This window comes from Rhopilema esculentum, chromosome 20 (assembly GCF_057945365.1).
Source record: "Rhopilema esculentum isolate cy_ngs chromosome 20, ASM5794536v1, whole genome shotgun sequence".
In the NCBI taxonomy this organism is placed as follows: Eukaryota; Metazoa; Cnidaria; class Scyphozoa; order Rhizostomeae; family Rhizostomatidae; genus Rhopilema; species Rhopilema esculentum.
Genome location: NC_142834.1, coordinates 8028379 through 8047000, shown reverse-complemented (window position 1 = coordinate 8047000; position 18622 = coordinate 8028379). Strand labels below are relative to the sequence as shown.

General features: G+C 37.1%; 2 protein-coding genes across 3 annotated transcripts in view; one reads left to right on the top strand and one right to left on the bottom strand.

The window, feature by feature from the left end:
• The first annotated feature begins 44 nt into the window (after positions 1 to 44).
• Positions 45 to 3640, top strand: LOC135687765 (uncharacterized). Of its 2 annotated transcripts, none has more exons than XM_065204407.2 (3): positions 45 to 203; positions 2337 to 2481; positions 3424 to 3640. In XM_065204407.2, exons 1-3 carry the CDS (start codon positions 147 to 149, stop codon positions 3534 to 3536), a joined length of 315 nt encoding a protein of 104 aa, XP_065060479.2. In that variant the 5' UTR covers positions 45 to 146; the 3' UTR covers positions 3537 to 3640. The 2 variants fall into 2 exon arrangements, with proteins under 2 accessions (XP_065060479.2, XP_065060478.2); XM_065204406.2 differs by lacking the exon at positions 45 to 203 and adding an exon at positions 929 to 1568.
• Positions 2610 to 18622, bottom strand: part of LOC135687762 (A disintegrin and metalloproteinase with thrombospondin motifs 17) — a 29257-nt gene continuing 13244 nt past the window's right edge. Inside the window, exons 9-24 of the mRNA XM_065204402.2 lie at positions 18351 to 18500; positions 17795 to 17951; positions 17446 to 17562; positions 15697 to 15842; positions 15129 to 15192; positions 13826 to 13916; positions 13287 to 13423; positions 12154 to 12274; positions 11573 to 11653; positions 10495 to 10655; positions 9894 to 10195; positions 9315 to 9522; positions 8164 to 8316; positions 7783 to 7999; positions 3130 to 7124; positions 2610 to 2711 (exon numbers count right to left, since the gene is read on the bottom strand). Coding sequence (XP_065060474.2) covers positions 6973 to 7124; positions 7783 to 7999; positions 8164 to 8316; positions 9315 to 9522; positions 9894 to 10195; positions 10495 to 10655; positions 11573 to 11653; positions 12154 to 12274; positions 13287 to 13423; positions 13826 to 13916; positions 15129 to 15192; positions 15697 to 15842; positions 17446 to 17562; positions 17795 to 17951; positions 18351 to 18500 — 2257 coding nt within the window. The 3' untranslated portion in view covers positions 2610 to 2711; positions 3130 to 6972. The remainder of the gene's footprint in view (positions 2712 to 3129; positions 7125 to 7782; positions 8000 to 8163; positions 8317 to 9314; positions 9523 to 9893; positions 10196 to 10494; positions 10656 to 11572; positions 11654 to 12153; positions 12275 to 13286; positions 13424 to 13825; positions 13917 to 15128; positions 15193 to 15696; positions 15843 to 17445; positions 17563 to 17794; positions 17952 to 18350; positions 18501 to 18622) is intronic.

The window sequence follows — 18622 nt, the reverse complement described above, 5'->3', positions numbered from 1 at the left end:
AATCTGTTATACTCTTTCAAGCAGCTTATAAAACATATTCTAATTTGAAACCGTGCGTACGGTTTAAACCGCTCATTTGATTACGGTATCTGATCGGACACTGAGTTAATTCCATTTAGCTTCGAAAGAATCTGCTTCCATTTTGGATGGTGGGCTTTTTTTACCATGTGTTTTTCAAAGCAGCTTCAAAAGACCAGAAAAAGGTAATCTTTACACGGTTTGCAAGCAAAGATATCCCTTAAATTTCATCATTCTTAAGAGTTTAAACGTGTGGTCTTTTGATATGCAAAGATTGTGCTCAGGGACAACACAAATTTTTGGATTAGGATTGCCAAACGTATGAAAAGACTATCACGTGACAATAAATACATTGTTGAAATTGGTTGAAATGATTTCAATTATAAGGATAAATGGGCCTTTGGACGAAACCCTGTTCTTTTACAGACCTGGTATTTAGCATAAATGTGAAAAAAAGTTGTCGAAGATATACCTGAATGTACAACTACATGGTAATAAGCGCTTTCATTCTAGATCGTTCTAGGCATTCTTAATCGATTATTTATCGAAGGAGGCTTGAAAGAAGAGGGATAACATGCTTTTATTATTAAAAGACCTTGTTATGGGAAATAGTAGAACACTTTTGGAAAATTAATTTGTGCCCGCTGAAAATGTTTGTATTTCAGTTCGTTATATAGATCAGACAGTTTGAATTCCATCTTTGCAACTTGAGAGAATTTACAAAAAACCCACTTAAAAATATTTAGAACAAAGTTTCTTGCAAAAAACGTTTAGCTTAAACGTAAGCAGAAAATTCCCGCCAAATTTCTGCCAAGTAAGCAAAAAGACTAAGAGTGATTGGTGGGCTGTACTAAGAGTAATAGGTGGGCTGTACTAAGACAATCGATAAGCAAATTTTGTTTGTTTTCTTTCTGGATTTCCATTCTTGTGAGTGAAAGGCCGTATTTTCCAAGTAGCACGTATTTCCACTTCTATGTTTTCACGTTGAAGGTCTTTGAATAGCAAGTTGTCTTGAGAGATGACCCTCGACCTCCAAACCAGTCTCCTTACAAAACGCGATGCCAACCGGCCTAAGTAAGTTACTGTGAAATGCGATGTTGCAAAACCGAGCGTGGTCTAAAAATTTGCTCCATTTAAAGCAATATCTTGTGCTCCGGTCTGTGAAGATGTCCGTCTTAACCACGAAACAGTTACATGGAGTAGTTTTCGATATGGATGGAACTCTGACAGTTCCCTGTTTGGATTTCATGAAGTTGAGAAAACAACTTTGTATAAACAAGAATATTGATATATTAGCTCACGTTGATAGTTTAGTTGGAAATGAAAAGGACAATGCTATGAAAACGATTGAAGCCTTTGAAGAAGAAGGAAGAAAAAGCCTGGAGCTCCAGCCAGGAATAGAAGAATTGTTTACATTTTTACTCCATGAAACAAGCCTCAGGCCTAAGTTAGCCCTGGTGACGCGTAACAACACCCTTGCTGTTGAACACTTTCTCGAAAAATGCGCTACGGATAATGTTTGTGCAGATGCACACGAGCTATTTTCAATCGTTAGTTGATTGTTTATTTTTCTTGTGAAATATTTTGACAGGATGAACCGATGTTTTCCACAGGGTTTACATGTTTAGATGCTGCTTTTCCAGGAACAGATAGCAGGGGGTCCAACAAAGCTTTTGCTATGAAAAAATCTAAGATCCGTGCCAATATGATATAATGTTACGCATTAAATGGGTTGAAAAACTTAGAGCCATGCCATCGTAATAAAACTTACAATAAGTTGACATTTCTTATAAAACTTGCAGTAATTGTGTTGTTTTTTCTTATTGAATGTTTTCTGCTCACTTGTTTGTTTGTTTGTTTGCTTACATTCCAGAGTTTACCAGAGTCCACTTGAGACATCCCATTATATGTAGTGGTATCAATCAAATAAGTTATTCTGAATGGTCAGCTTTTAAAAGAGCAAGGAAGATTAACAGAATATTTTAGCTGTCTTAGTAGCAAATTGTGTTTTACATGCTTAAAGGCATTGAGTCATGATAAAATGGATTGGGTATACCCTAAGTGCCAAAATCTGCTGAGTCATGATTTTCATGACTGTGATGCTATTGGTTGACCTGAGACTGGTCACATGAACTCACCTCATACTGATTGACAAAGCAATTTTCATCAATAGCAAGTTGTCAACAACGGATGCAAATATCACATGAAACAGCGGCGATCACGCTGAAACCAAATGGCCCCCTATAGAGAAGGCCTATTTACCATGACTCAATGCCTTTAACACACTACCAGAAATTCAAAATCTTATTTTTTTGTAGATCCTTACAAGGGATTTCAAGCCAGTCAAGCCACACCCTGCAGCACTGCTTCATATAGCATCCAAGTGGGATACAGATCCCAATAATATTATAATTGTAGGTGATGATAAACATGATATATTGTGTGGCAAAAGTGCAGGAGCAAGTAAGTTCTCTTTAGTAAATTATGCTTTACCGTGCTTCCCAAATTATCATCCAATAATTTCTATTTTATTCTTTCAAACATTAACAAGTTACAATAACAATTTTTTTACATAAGTTACCTAGATTGGAGGAGGAAAACATGCCATTTTTTCCTAAGATAATGTCTGTTTCATGGCTAGATAGTCTTTCTTCCATGCATCTTGTTTGATCTTGAAAACTTGTTTCATTATCCTGCAAAAGTTTTAAACCGGAATGAAATGTTTTTTAAATTGCCCCATAACAGAGCTACATGAGATGAGTGATATCCTATAGAACATGATAATTGCAGGGATACCTGAAGCACAAGATCAGTCTTGGTAGCAATTTTATCTGATCTAATTAAAAAGTGGTGATGCAGGGTTGGGGGTATCAATTACAAAAAATGATGAAAATGTTTCAATGAAGATGCTTAACTAAAAGTAATATTGCTAATAATAATTTAATATGATATTGATAGTATTATATTAAAGTAGTATTAATAATGCAAAATTAATAGTGGCATTACTGTGCAATCCTTTGTTGCAGAGAGGCCATACAAGTTATAAGGCAAGGGAGAAAAGCAACAAAAAGGGTAATAATAGCGAATGAAATAAAAATTGCTAAGTTTCACCAGGAACCAGCAACCTGCCCCATCCACTCCATGCTTTGACATCCCTGTTTTACTGGAACAGCTTTTTGGAAACCTGGTGTTGTGAAAGTGAATAAATGTGATATAATATTTTAAGGTGATTATGACATGTGTCATAAAATAATTAGTAAGTGTATCATGTTCTTAATCAAGGAAAACAATTTCAAACTATGGGATTTTATCTTCTTGATTTATATCAATATGTAGTTAACTTGGTTTGCACTGTCTAAACTTAGTACTGCCAATGGATAACCCCAGTTCTATCTTTTTTTAAAGTGACTGTCCTTCTGAACAATGAAAAGAATGAAGCAGCCAAGGAGTTAGCTGAATACAATGTTGACAAACTAACAGAAATCATACCAATTTTAAAGACATTTATGATGAACTAGTAAAGTCAATTCTTTGTGATAGATATAAATGTCAGTTGGTCTTCGAGATATGTAAGTGACTGATATTTTTTTATTGAAGGCCTTTGAGGGTCTCAAAGATAAAACCCGATTTGATCCCGCGAGCAATCCAGCAGATTTAGTACAGATTTTAAGACTTTTCCTTATGTTTTGGATCTGTCATTTATCAAGCATTTTTGGTCTAATCAAGGCCCCCTAGGAAAATGTAAACTTTTTCCCTTCTGAAGATTTGCCTTATTTGTTAAAGAATTGAAAGTTATGATTAAACCAGTACTGCCTAACCTTTCCCTTAAGGTCATATTTACTTTTTGACAAAAACCAATGCTACCCAGATGAGAAATTTCTACTGTTGGCAAGCAGGTTCATATGTGAGAGGTGTTCTATTTACATTAATGAGATAGTAGAGCAAGGAAACACACTCTTTACGTTTTCATATCTTGATAATCATTCAAGATTTATAACTTAACTGAACAAGGTTACGAAGATAACTGAACTACGCTTTACAAAGCTTCGGATTAAATAGTACTTGTCACGTGATTATAAAAGGTCATGTGATCTGGGGAGCATCCTACTACACATAGGGGGGGGGGGATTGGATTTTGACAATCAAGGTATTCAATGGGGAGGGATTGGATTTAGATTAGAGGAGGTCCCCTCCCCTCAGCAGGCACCTGAAACAAGGCTCAAGAAGATATCACTATTTTGTGTCTATTCATGGCAGAATGTCCTTTAAATTTCACAAATTTCAAGTTTTGCTCATGATTAAGGGCAGCGTAGGACAAAAAGGGGTTACTTACACCCAACAAACCCTCTAAAATTTCCTCCTGTAAGGAACGAGGACTGATTTCCATATAACATAATGTTATCTTGGACTGGCTGTTGCATTCCATAAAATCCCTTAATTTGTAGCCCATCTTCCAGCCACTCTTTCTTTGTCCCTCCTGGCTGTGTTGAATGTTTTATCATAGAACTGTTGTAGTAAATTGGTTTAGCTGGGCAATTGTCACCCGTATCATAACCAGCTTAGGTTCCTTTTAACCTGTTTAAAATCATCAAAGTAATTTGTTCAAACAATTTGTAAACGTCTTTTAAACACTGCTGGATAAGGATCTCAAAGAAAAGTTTCGATCATGCCACAAACGTTTAGTGAGTCTATTCTACTGCAACTTTTGTCAAATGGTGAATAAGATAGAACAATACTGCTACCATCATTTTATACAACATTTGTTCATTTTGCCTCTATGCTCTTCGTTAAAGCTCAAACAAGAGTCACTGTACACTTTGTATGACGTCACGGCCGTTTGTTCGATAAATAACACGATAAACAGTTAATATTACTCGCCTTTGACTTATTTGTGAAATGAAGAATGCCACATGTGGTTAAAACTCAAGGGTAGGCAAAAAAGAAACAGATATTACCAGTGAAAATTCCATATTGTAATGTAATTACAAATCAAAGTCACTTGTTGAACCAAGCCTAATTAAAGCACTCAATACAAAACAGTCGATCCTTCGATCATTGATAATACGTCTAAGGAGTCTAAAGTCAAAAAGTTCCTAAGGCCAACTATAAATCTGTTTGTGGGTATTTTGCAAACTTTGTTTAAACAATTTACATTCCCATGAAAAAGAGGATTGGTGTCTCTAAATGAGATACAGGGAATACAAACAACAAATGTGGCTCGTCACAAAACTGTACTACAATATTGGTAATTGTTCGACGAAATCTTTCGAACCTTATTGTCTTAAAAGCTGTTCAACTAGATGGAAAGGGAATCTGGCTTTTAAAAAAACAGTTTGCTACTTTCATTTTCTTTGCTACTCTATTTCGCAACTCTAAAGATACTGGGTTTAACCCAGAGCGCGAAGCAATGTCAAAGCCTCAACCGAAAATAAAATTTTAAACATAAATGTGAATTTTTCCCACATTTGGTATATTTTGGATGCTTGACATACTCGAACTGGACAGCCTTAATAAGCCTCTTAATGTATCAATTCTGTACTTTGTACAAAGTGAATTCATTCTTTGTTTGTATTGACAAACATACTTTGTCGACCGAAATACTTGCCTATTTTCTTCAAAGGTTACTTGAAAACCAGAAAGTATAATAAATCTCTTTATAAGACTAAGATTAGGGACAGGCGATTAATAGTTTTGAAATCAGTGGATTAAGTAGTTTAAAGCGCCACAAACCCAAAGGTTGCACGTGGGAGAACAAAAATTTCTTTGCCCGCCGTTGATACCGTTCAAACAGACTTTAAGATGGCCTACACGTTATAGTAATCTACGTCTCAAAAAACAGTACACTATGTCTTGAAAGGGAAGTTTAAGTCGCCCTTAACGAGAATAATATTAATCATGTGATTTTTTGATCCCAGAAATCTCACTTATAAAACTACGTGGTAAATATAATTAAATTTAAAAAATATATTCTACCATAAAATATCAACATTATAGATTTATAAATATAGGTATTTAACATTTGATTATCAACGATTTCATCGAAAAAAATCGATATTAGAGTAGCATCTAATATTAGCATATTTTCATGCAACCAACTAACCCCACTTGCTCCGTCCTCCTATAAATAACGTCAATAAACTATATGATGCGTGATGAATCAAAATCTCGAGAAGGTCTCTTTCATAACGTTTGGCATCGATCCATAGGAGGGCTAATCGTAATGGTGCCAAGCGATAAATTTTCGGTCTTTTAGAAAGAGCAGTATAAGAATCGACCCGATTACAGTACACAAAAACAGCTAGGGAATATCTACACTGTACAATGGATAGCTAAAGAAAGTGAACGTCGAATACTTAAGTCGAAAGGGCCAGCCAAGTTTACGTGAAAGTAGCATTGGACTGGCAACAGATAACTTCAATAACCAACTAAGGTAAATTTGAATCAAACTGATACCATCAAAATAATACAATGCTATTGTTTGACTAAAATTTCAGGGAAATCATTTCAAAGATGCTAAGAGAGAGCAAGCATTTTTCGAAGTATTCGTGCAAATGGGTTTTATTATTTCTAGATTCGAAACATACTATTTTAAACAGTTCAAGGTGCCTCAGCGCAGGATAACGTAATTAGCTCATTAGCACACTTATGAAACTGTCACTACGAGTTGACAACGAAAGAGCCTAATTCTGTTTTGCACTGTGACAAGTCTAGGTTGAGATAAATCTTAGGGGTTTGTGTATCCCAATACTAAGGTATAAAATAGAGAGAGATGTCACATTGGAAACATTTTCCCAAAAAAATATTGTCATGGCCACGTGTTATTTAGTATCTAAAATGAAGTATCCTAGGGGCATAAACCAAAACTCTTCATCGAAACAAGCAGTCTTTTGATGGTATGTAGATTGATCAAATTTACCTGAAATTTGCAACACCTAAGCGGTATTTACAGAAATTTTATTTCTTAAAATACTTCATTTTTCTCCTGCACGTTTCACAGCATTTGAGTACATCTTTTTTATTGCTACAAAAATGCTTGTCTGTAAGGATTTCGCAAGCCCATGTTGCAAGCTTGTCTTTTTTACAATTTTCTACTCCCAGAACAGGTGCTGTAAAAAAGAAAGAGCAAGTTTTAGTGAATTAACATCGAAAGGACAGAGCATTAAAAGTCATTAAATTTCATCAAACGTCATACACGTCATTAAAGAAGGCAATACAGTTTCTCGTTGTTATGTTGTTTAGAGGATTGCCTTAAAATTGACAAATAGACCTTATCAATAATCTTAACAGCTCGTATGAACAATCCTGAAGGCCAACTTATTCAGGTTTCACCTCCAAGCTTATAGTAAAAAAGAAAATAAAACAAATTAATTATCAGGAATACCAAATCCCAGTTATTAAGAGGAGGGGCTTTATGGGGGTTTGCTGTTATTACTGAAAAGTAACCGGGAAAAAGTTTTTAGGGCCTCCTTGTTCGTTTACGTAGTACTTAACCTCTCAAAAAGGAGCCTCTTGTGTGCTTTTATCCTTGTAGCTATACAACACCTTGATAAATACAGTAGCTCTTGCAAACGCACTGCATAGTAAGTTGCCTTTTAAAATCTTACTGATTCTATATTCTTACACAGGTAACAAGCGCGGAGTGATTTTAGCCATAAGTAAAAAACGACAATGAAACTGAAAAGATTTTTAGATCCATCTATCACACAACGAATCTAATACATGTACAATAGATACTAGAATCCTTGCTTAGGTAAAGTTACGTACCAGCCTCTGGAGCACCAGGAATACCGGTCGTAGTTTGAGGCTTAGTCACAGTTGTTGGCAAAGCTGTGCTTGTTTTGTTGCACGGTTGATCAGGGCATTTTCTTTTAGAGTGGGGCTTCAGACTTGCTTGACACATGCCTGCACTTTCGTTTAGAGAATATGTCTCCCTGCAATCTACTTTTCTGGTTTGAAATCCAATGCCGCATGATTTTGAGCACTGAAAGGTTTGGAGAAAGAGATAAATTAGAACTGGCTCAAACTAATTATTTAAGGAACCTGGCTCTATGCACCAGGTTCCTCAAATATATGATAAAAATGATTTCCTAAGATTGATACCGAAATTAGAAGAAAGGTTCAAGCAATATAGATTTGAAAATGTACCTGTGACCATTTTGAAGAAATCCAAGCGTAAGAGCACTGCGGTGTGACACATGGCCTGCTTGGCTTCGGTTTTCTTGAAATATGGCAAGCATTCTTAAGCGGACAAGAGACTTCACGATTCATACTGCCTTTTTTTCCGCATGGTGCATTGCACTGCAAGATAAGGAAGAAATGAAGCAAGGGCGCCGGAAAGAATTGTTTGTCGTCTTTGGAGAAATGTAATGGGAAATAAAGAGCCAAACATACTCTAATTCAATGTGTACCGATCAGTTTTACATTTTAATTCATCGTAAAACAGTAGCATTCAACTGCTGGGAGCCACGATGGATGTTTAGATATTCTTTAACTCACTCTAAGAGATTACATATTCAAAACACCATTCAAATAGTTCAAACTGTTACAACGTGGCTTTGTGAATATGACATTGCACAATAGCAGTGGATAACTAAACGGAGACAAGTTAGGTCATTTTTTGTTTAGGTAAAAATCGAGTTTTTGAATTGGGTCGTGTAGAAGAATAGCGTACAAATAGATTATCTTAGATTAATCAATGATGTGATATGGATGAGACAGACCTTGGGCTGTTCCCAGTGCAAAATACAACCAAGATAGCTAAATGTGCTCTTATTTTGAAATCACTAACAACTTCGATAATAGCTTGCAATATGATGGCGGATGCAGATAATAAAATTGCAATTACTAAAACTTGCTTTTAATAATGTCAGCCTTTCTCGTCTTAGTAATAACCTGTCGTTTATAAAAGTATCACCAAATGGCTGCCCTCTTGAGCTATTTATTCCTAGACCTAAATTAGCATTGGTGGAGACAGCTCTTTCAAAATTTAATTACACAGTTTGAAAATTTTTCCAAACAGGTCAATGAAAATTCGGCTAGATTTGACCTGGGTTAGTTGATACGTTGAAAAAGCAGCTGAAATCGAGTTTTTTCCCGCAAATTACGCGCCTACCGCAGAAATAGAAAGCGCGTGTTATCTACAGTTGACACTGAAGATCTGAGGTTGCCCTGGTGCTTGATCACAGTTATTTTATTAGCAATAACAAAGAAAGACGGCTATACAAAGAAAAATATCAGGCTAATTGATCTTAGAGTACCATACATTAAATAAGGAAGCAGTATTGAGCATGCTCTACCTTTGACCAGGGACCAGTTTTCCAGTTCAAAAAGCAAGATTTTTCGACGCAGATTTGCAGAGTGACTGGCTTGTCTTTAGAGCAGTGCTTCGATGACACTTTTTTCCATTCACCTGTTTCGGGTTGTTGCCTAACACACTGCGAAGTTCGGTACTTTCGTCCCAGTCCACACGTCTTGCTGCATGATGACCAAGCACCAACGCCCCATCTGCAGAAATTTGAAATAAACATTTAGTGACTACTTTTTTGAAAAATGGTAAGCTCTGCTTATCAGTGTTACTAACTTATCCCCAAGCATACCCAGCTACCTGCTTACACTAAATGTAAAAATGCAATTTACTAGTGTTTACTGTGCCGAATGAAGTGGCATAAGCTTGTTCAATCTGTTAGCAAAATGACGTCAAGTAGTAACATAAAAGACGATCAAGTGATTAGGATCTGATCTCGTGATCAAATCAAGGTTCATTATCTCATAGTTCATCATCTTCCATTTCCAATCTCTTTTTCCCATCATCAAGAATGTATTTCAATTCCCAAAGAAATAAAACCAAAAAGCAACATCACCATAGCAGTACTTACACAGTTCCACATTTTTTCTCGTTGCATGTCTTCATTTCTACTGGTGGCTTTTTGGCTCCTGAGCAGTAGCTATTGCTCACCAGGCTGACTTTACTACCATCGATATGTACGCAGCGGGAAGGCCTGCGCCGTGTTATTCCTCCACCACAGTAGACAGAGCACGGGCCCCAAGGACCCTGCATCCAGCCATAAGATCCTCTTTGGGGTTGTCTGATGACCTTTGTTGTTACATCTGTTTTGTTGCTCTTCAGAGGTAATGTATAACTGTACTTTATGCCGAAATTGAAATCTTGGAAGAGTACCTAAAACGTAAAATACCCATCAAAGCATTAAAGACAACCCACGATATCTTTCAATAATCTCTTTCAAATCTAAAATATAGACAATCTTTAGCTTCCTTCAAAACTTAAACAATTTTCCTTGCAAAGGAGAGAAATTGGTTTGGCTTGGGGGTGTGGTATCTCTTCTGTGTTGAAAGACGTATTGAAATGCCCCCAGGCAGTCAGCGTGTTTATTCCAAATAAATCCACTGTGTATGACGTTAAATCCTTTCTCGAGCACTACTGTTGGCAAAACTAGGGCACAGAAAATATTTGCTCACCATAATGTGAAGTGGCTCTTTTGTTGGCCCCTTGGCAAAAAACGTCTCCTGTGTCCCTTTCCTTTGATAATACACAATAGTGCCATCGATATCGAATTCTCCTGGTAACTCTATTTTCCAGTTTCCATTAATATGGTACGTTCCCCTGTCACCTTTGAGTGCTACAATAAAAAAGCTATTCTTAGCACGAGTGTTCTTCTTATACCAAAAGTACAATTAAGTCTTAAATGTCCTACAGAGTTCTTCTACAAGACAATGACTAGCAAATTGGGTTTTCTTACTGCTATGAACAGTTTTACACCACAGAAGAGACTAAATGGAAAAAACTGAGTTAAATAAATTAAGCCTGCTTCTTAAGAGATGAACATTTGGTGTTACAGGTATTAAGCTGGCTCCTTGACATTAATATCTTAGGCACACTGTTCCTCGTTCTCTAATCTCTAAGCTTTTCTTTTTGCTTTTGCTGCTATTAAGATGGCAAAGTATACAAAAGCTTATGGTCCGTTTTGTTTTTGTCTCGTTGTACGATAAAGGGCGAATTTATTACTGGTTAAAACCGAGAAATGAAAAAGAGCTATATTTTTTGATGACATTGTAAGAGACAAACCGCGTTTGAGCGGTGCTTTGGTCGATCTAAGATCAGTCAATTAAATATCTTTTAGATTACATGGGACATAAAGAATATCCGACTTCAAAAAGAAATGCTTTATATCAAGTATAATTTTGTTTGTCTTCACGAGGCTGGTCTACAGATTGCGGTGACTGAAGAAAAGTTAAGCGAAAGCTAGACCGTGCTATGGTTTGACCTAGTATCAGAGGCGAAACACATTAGTTTACGTTGACACATGAAATCACATTTCAATAGCCTACAGGAAGAATTACGCCATGAAAAATTGGTGAATGAAGAATAAGAAGAAATGAATGGGCTAGAACATTACTACGTCATAGGAGGAATATTGATTAAGTGGTCAAACAAGTTGACGTCCAGTAATAAAAACAATAAAGACGAGAAATAAGATGGCCCAGCAGATGAGTAGAAATATACTCGAACAATATCGCATACGAAGGTGTAACTCACCCAAAAAGCTGGCGCATGGCTTTTCTTCTTGGACAACTACATTGCGGGCTCCCGGGGGAATTACTACAGCTGTGACGTAGCCTGAAATGTAAACAATACGGGTTACCTTACAGTAAAAGAGCAGTGGGGCTTCCACTTGTTCAAATATTGGGGGGGGGCAAGCCTATTGTTTTATTAAGATGACATCACATTTCCTATTGTTTTTGAACAAAAGACCAGTGTCCTCTAAAGTATTGGGGGGCGGCTGCCTCAGGTGTCTGCCACTGGCTTTCAAGTAAATTCACAGTATGTTTCTAATCAAAACAGCATATTGATACCAAAATTAGGCACATGCTAAGGGACGGTGCATTTTCAAATCTTGGTGCATTTCATGCGTATAATTTCTTCACAGTAGTTCCAGAGTGTGAAATATCTAAAGAAACGACTTCGGGGATCTCACGACCCTTGATGTCACAGGTTCTACTGATTGTCAGTGATAGTTGTCAACAAAAAATCGGTGCTATTGTATCACAAACGATCCACGAGAAAATACACTATATCTAGTTGGCAATGCTTATTGAAAATATCCAGGTTGTGCTAACCTTCTCCAGACATTTGTGTGAATTCCCCTTCGATAACATTGCATGTAGTGCCATTTCCACCACATATGCCACAAGCATCGTTGGTAACATTTGAATGCAGTTGGTTGTCGCAACCGACTTGCTACAATAAATTTAACAGTTACAGACATAAAATACTTTTCCAAACAAGTCAACAATAAGAGACGATAGGGAATGCAACTGCACAATCGCAGCATATAAACAGTAACAACCGACCAGTGTGGTGAGAGAGAGTTTGGTGGATAATGATATGTCATTGGACTGTTTCGCTTTAGCTTTAAATGACGGACAGACTGCTCTTTAACACCGTTAGAAAAAGATTCTGCCAAACTACATCAGATTTTAAAATTATGCTTCAAAGCTCTTTAATCAAACCCACAACGTTGAACATACTGCTTGTTTACGAATTGGCAGCGAATAGTCACTTTTTCCACAAAGGGGGTTTCCAACCGCAAGTTGATTCTTTTTCGAATCTCCTTTGGCAAAAATATCTTAAGCTAAACGTGGTTCCATGCCAATTTCCTGTTCAAGAATATCTGCTACTACATCTTATTTTATTATTATCTCTTTAAATCCATATTTATTGCGACTGTTTACTGTTAGCAAGTCAAAATAGCCGGTAGTAACAGTGCGAAAATCGAGGTCAAAGTGATGTTTCCAAAGAAGTGGTCTTAAGTGAAAGAGCTGTTACACCGCAGCACAAGCCAAGAAGCCCAAATAAGCGGTGCAATATTACAATAAAAACGAATACACGCTTGAAACTATTAACTGTTGCTTACATTCAGGAAGTTTACATAAATTGTCAACTATATTTTATAAGAAACCTCTTTGAATGGAAACATTGTGCGAGATTCTGGTACGGGTTAGTGACATTGGGGCTTTAGAACAATATTGGGCAAGGGGCGTAAAAATAGGAAACAGGCAATTTCATGAGAGGGTTTAAGATATCAGAAAAAAGTTCAAGTCTCCAGCGATTTCTTAGTTTAAACTATGGATCGTGTTTTTCTAAAAGGAAAGGCGTGACTTCGTCGTCTTGATACATTACTCTTGAAGAACTGATAAGCCAAACGGAAAACTTTCTTCCAATCAACGACGAAACAGACTGAATACAATACCTCACATTTGCCATCGACACAAATGCCCCCAGCACCCCCTTTTCTGCATTCAGTGCCATCAATGACCGTTGTTGCGAATCGCACGGAGAAATGAATGCCGTTTGTATCTTGCCTGCAATATAATCCACACGGGCGACCTGCAAAAATGACAAGATCACTAGAGTCCTGGGTAGCAAACGAGTAAGAGTGATGGAGACCAAGAAAGTCCAGAGATGTTACACCAGCATAAGTGACAAATGTGGAGTTTCTTTAGTTCACGAGGAAGGATCAAAAAACATTACTATGACTTTGAACATGAGAGCAGAAGACTAGAAGGAGAAGAAAAATATCAGAGAGTATCACAACAAAGCAGCAATGAGTATAAATAGGTAGAGAGGTTCTAAAAGTTAGACGGCTTTGTCACCATCGTTCTCAACTTTTAAAACTTATACATATGTGATGCCTTTTCTACATGAATTGCGTAATAGACAGCAAATGTAAAGGCAATGTTACGTAAGACAATTCGAAAGAGTAGATGTTTATGGACATAGTTCACTTACGTTCACTTAAAACCGGGATCCAAGTCACAGTTTGATTGTTATATTGTGCACACTGGGCTGCTCTGAAACTCTGAACTGTTACTGGGCATTTCTGGATTTGGAAAAAATGATAAATGGTTAATCAAGAAGGGGAAGTTAGAAGGTTTTATTGCTGCAAGAAGTTGGTACACTACACCAAATTTTTGCATATTTTCTATTGCATCCCTCCCCTTCGAGTGGTCCAACTGATTCCTGCCAGATTGCTACGACGTGAACTCTATAACCAAAATAACTTCAGGGGAGAGGGTATGTTAAGTCGGTCTTTTTTTACAGGGTAATTTTTCAAAGTAACATGGTATTTCAAGGACGTTTGGCAGGGACTTTAGAATTATCAACATGTATACAATTCGTTTCGAATTTGCCCTTGAGCCAGCGTGTCGACGTTTCGCTCCCTTTCATCAAAAGAGATTGTTTGTAAAGATTTCCTTTTTGTAACGCTCGTTTCTATTTCTGTGCCAAGAGACACTCGGGGGTCTTCATTTGAAACAAATTCATCTCTTGTTTATCAGTGATCAGCTGAATTTTTCAAGACCAAAAGGGGAAGTGCAAACTTAACGCACACTTAAAAAGATAAACTGATTTCCTACTGCTACTGCAAACGCAACGGAATAAGCTAATCTTTAATTAATAATGTAACAGAAAGAGAAATTGTTAAAAACAATATGAAGATTGAATATTGTAACAACGACATGCTGTTGATGGTAAGTGGAGATCTATATCATCTCATCATGCAGATGTTTCTATCAATATATCATTAATGTAGATGGAAGAGAATAATTGGAGATCCGATCTTGGGAATCCGCAAGGACTAACTATAATTTGCAAAAAGATAAACGCAGATTAGGGCGTTTCCGATACGTGGAGAGCAAATTACCTGAAGGTAACTTAATTGGTACATTCTTATCAATTTGGATGTTCGCAACCATGCGAAGAGCCCGTGTTATGTTTAGACTACAATTAAGAGCATTTGTAGCCAAATACACAGAAATGAGATAAATGAAAGATTAAAAAGCAACAATAAATTAACTGATCAGGAAAGATTAAAACATCCTTTTCAACACAATAGTCTGTTTTAAAAGGGAAAAACTTTTGCAAAGAACAAATTTACTTGTGAATCTGTTTGGTGAAATCAGGAAGAGGAAATTCCCAATTACTGTGCGTTCAGCGTAAACATTAAACTTATCGACCCCCAACATACTATGATGTCCCTTGAACCAATAACAAACTAAAAGCATTTAGGTCAGCAGACGAAGCCTTGGCTTACCTTAACATTGCATGTTTTGTATTCTTTTGACTCCCCAGCACACTGTTTGCCGCCATTTGATGGGCTGTAGAATATAAATACACACTCTTGATGAAAACAGGGAATAAACTTTTACCTAATTACGTTTACTTGACAAGATGGGAAGGGCAGGCTGGCTATGGCAGATGATGAGCGAAAATGTTTGTAGATATTCCTACTTCCAGGATGTAAATGTTCAAGGCATGAAGATGCAAGTATTGAAATCAATACGTCACATATTATCTAATGGAATATTTGAACTGGAATTGATTAGCTTTTAGCTGTTTGTCAGCCAAGTTATGATGGTCTGACGCTGTCATAATAAATTAAATCATTGTTTTACTATTGTTACTGAATCTCTACCTGATGTTACATTTTCTAAAAGATTCACAACAAAAATCTCCGAGAAAGCGCAAACAAGTGTTTTTGCCAATAGAAGTTGCTGAATGAGCATGTATAATGCCAAAACAAAACTTCATGATATTGTACAAAGCTGTCTCTCACAATATTCTTGGCACATACAATAAAGGCTTAGTTCAGTGGTACGTACAGTGGGTCGTCACACAGTCGTCTTCTTTTCGTAACACCTATACCGCAAGTCCTTGAACACGCCGTCCAGTTGGACCACTGCGACCACTGTCCATCAATGCGCTCGGGTATCGTATTATTGTTTATACACTTTCCGTACATGCACCACTGAAAGAAAAGGCCATTTGTACAAACACTGATAATCCACCTTTTAAAAAGCAGCAATGTTCGATCGTCGCTAAGGAGTTTCCTAAGAGCTGCTTTGCAGTTAAAAAAGGAGTTTAAACGCATCCAATATGGCAACGTGTTAAGTTTTTCATAAGGTTTTGACTCTAGCAGCGCTATTGAGCTCATTCATACTGACAAAGCAACATAAATAAGGGTATAACACATGACATATAACTTGCAAGAAAACCTTCACGACTTTGATCACGGCTCAACCATTTTATACCTTAGTTTTGAGGGAATAACATCGTTTGAATACGTTAAGGTAGACTGCTTGATAAAGTAGAAAACCTAGAAGCATGAACTGGGAAATAGTCGGATAAAGTCCCGAGTTTACAAAACGACGAAAACTAAAGATAATACTACAAACAACTAGTAATTGGTCAAACAATCCATAGAGCCATCAAATGTTACGCAAATAAGCTTTTATACAGCTACTGTAAATTATTCTTCTGGAGTTCCCATCTACAGAAGGACACGTGGTAAAAGCAAAATGTTCTGAATTGTGCAAAATGTAAGAAAATTTGAGAATATTCTATATCTCTTTTTGACGTACTAGCAATTCTAAACAGTGAGGCTGGGCAAAATGATTGTCTCTTATGAGGTCTGATTTTTGTAACTTTTGCCCAGTAAGCAAGCATTCTTGCAAGCTAGACATCAGAGCAACCGGCAAGTTGTCTTAAAAATGCCTGAAGGTAGAAATGTCACCTAGAGGTGCAATAATAAGTTGAAACCACATAATTAAAGGGTTTAGAGAGCCAACATCCCCAAAGCCGCAAGATAAGACACAATATGGCATTGATGATACAATGTTGTAATGCCTTTTAATATCTTCATCCCTGGAAACAAAAGCTCGCCGGCATTGAATGTTTGATGGGCTGGACATGGCCAACACTGCATAGAGGCTGAGATTAAATATCAAATTTACAAGTTTGATTCTGGTTCACCGCTTAATGCCTCGAGCTTCACCTAGGGCTTGGGGAAAGACACGATCTGCAATTAAGATTTTCATCTAACAAGAATTTGGTACTGATCTTTGGATCAGCCTTTGAAACATGGGATTTGCCTGGGAACACAAGGCGACGACATCGCTGTAACCACAGGAATTCCCACGTTGGCGAAAAAGGTCAGGCTAAGTGACAAGGCTTCTCTCTGCAGCGCGTTTGATCCTGGGGTCTTGAGTTGTGGCAAAGGATCGTTACTACTACCAACTTTAATGGTAGGGCTTTATCACGATTGTCTGCTTTTACAAGTCTGCTAATTCAATAATCTTACATTTCATGTGAGGGTGAACTCTGGGGAAAACCACTTAATATGAAAATATTTTGACCAGCGAGAAACTTTTCTTTTAAAGTAAGATCAAGTGAAAGAGAAGTCCAGGCGCTATAATAAACGGCCTAAGGTTCCTTGCATTAAATCGCAAAAACCTAGGTACCGTACTGCCTTCAATTGAGTGTCCGTTCCTATTGGTTGCTACTTTTTAGCTCTAAGGATATCATAGAAGTACTGGAATACATAAATAATGTATAATAGATTGGAAGCTCACCTTGCCAGGCCCACAGGGGGTCCCTTTGGCAGCAGGATCAAGTTTAGTAACGCATTCATTGTCACTTTCAATAAAACACCACAATGTCTTGCACATATCAGTTGCCTTGCCAGTTGTCTAGTATTATAAAGAAAGGAGTCTTTAAATAAGTAACACTGTTATGGAACATGTGGCAATATAGATGATCGATATGTTCTAAGAAATGCAAAGATGGACGGAAAATAATCTCATAGATGAAAATATCTGCAAAAATGAAATCTGGTTTCGTAATATGAGCAAAATTTTCGATGCAACCAATACATTCTGTTGAAAGTTGAACTCAGGTTACGAAATTTGCATAAGGTCTAACCTTAAAGACTTTGCAGTGAGATGCAAACGGTCCGTATTGCTGCTTGCACTGTTCATCAGCACTGTAGATTGTACCAGGCAGTACAGCATTGAACATTTTATACTTTTGCCTGTAGTATCTCGAAGATTCTTCCTTTATGCAAGCGCTTTTGTACGAGCTGTCATATAAACATGGCATTGTAAGCCTTATTTCTGCAAGTTCATAGTTGCATAATTAGGAATCGTGTTGAATAAGAAATTTGATATTTAAATATAACTATGGCAGACCCTTTGAGACCGATGTCATTGGATTAAGTATACACGATCTATAAAATACATGGTATTGATGCTGATGAAACAAATACAGCAACTGATGCTTAAGACTTACTTCTTGACAAAATATTTGCAAGCCATTGGTTTTCTCGGTTTCCTCCTAATACCATAATAAACTCTAAATTTAATGAGGTGGTTGTTCTGGCGATGAAATCTGACCATTTGCTAATAGGTTTTAATACCAGGTGAAAATATCGGGTCATGGACATTACGAGACAAACCAACAATGGTTTATTCTAATTTACCTGAGAAAATCTTTGAGTTCTTCTTGGCTGCATTTCGACCACATGAGATCGCCATGACTTGCCTGTGGCCATGTTGGGGACATCATATGCGATATGCCGTTTGTTTGCCTTCTACACCGGTTTCCTTCTCTGTCATGTTGCATTCCAAGACTGCAAAAAAGCGATAAGGTAAATTCTCAACCAGATCAATATCGCCAAAATGAAGGTAGATGCAGGGATTAAAAAATGCGACAATGCCATGACTTTTAACGAAGGGGCAGGTTAGCAAAAAC

What these genes read in the sequence shown, in the direction of transcription:
- LOC135687765 (XM_065204406.2), top strand. Translation starts at nt 1,113, where the DNA reads ATGTTGCAAAACCGAGCGTGGTCTAAAAATTTGCTCCATTTAAAGCAA. An exon ending in CACACGAGCTATTTTCAATC is followed by an intron (nt 1,569 to 2,336) that starts GTTAGTTGATTG and finishes ATTTTTTTGTAG; the next exon opens with ATCCTTACAAGGGATTTCAA. An exon ending in TGGCAAAAGTGCAGGAGCAA is followed by an intron (nt 2,482 to 3,423) that starts GTAAGTTCTCTT and finishes CTTTTTTTAAAG; the next exon opens with TGACTGTCCTTCTGAACAAT.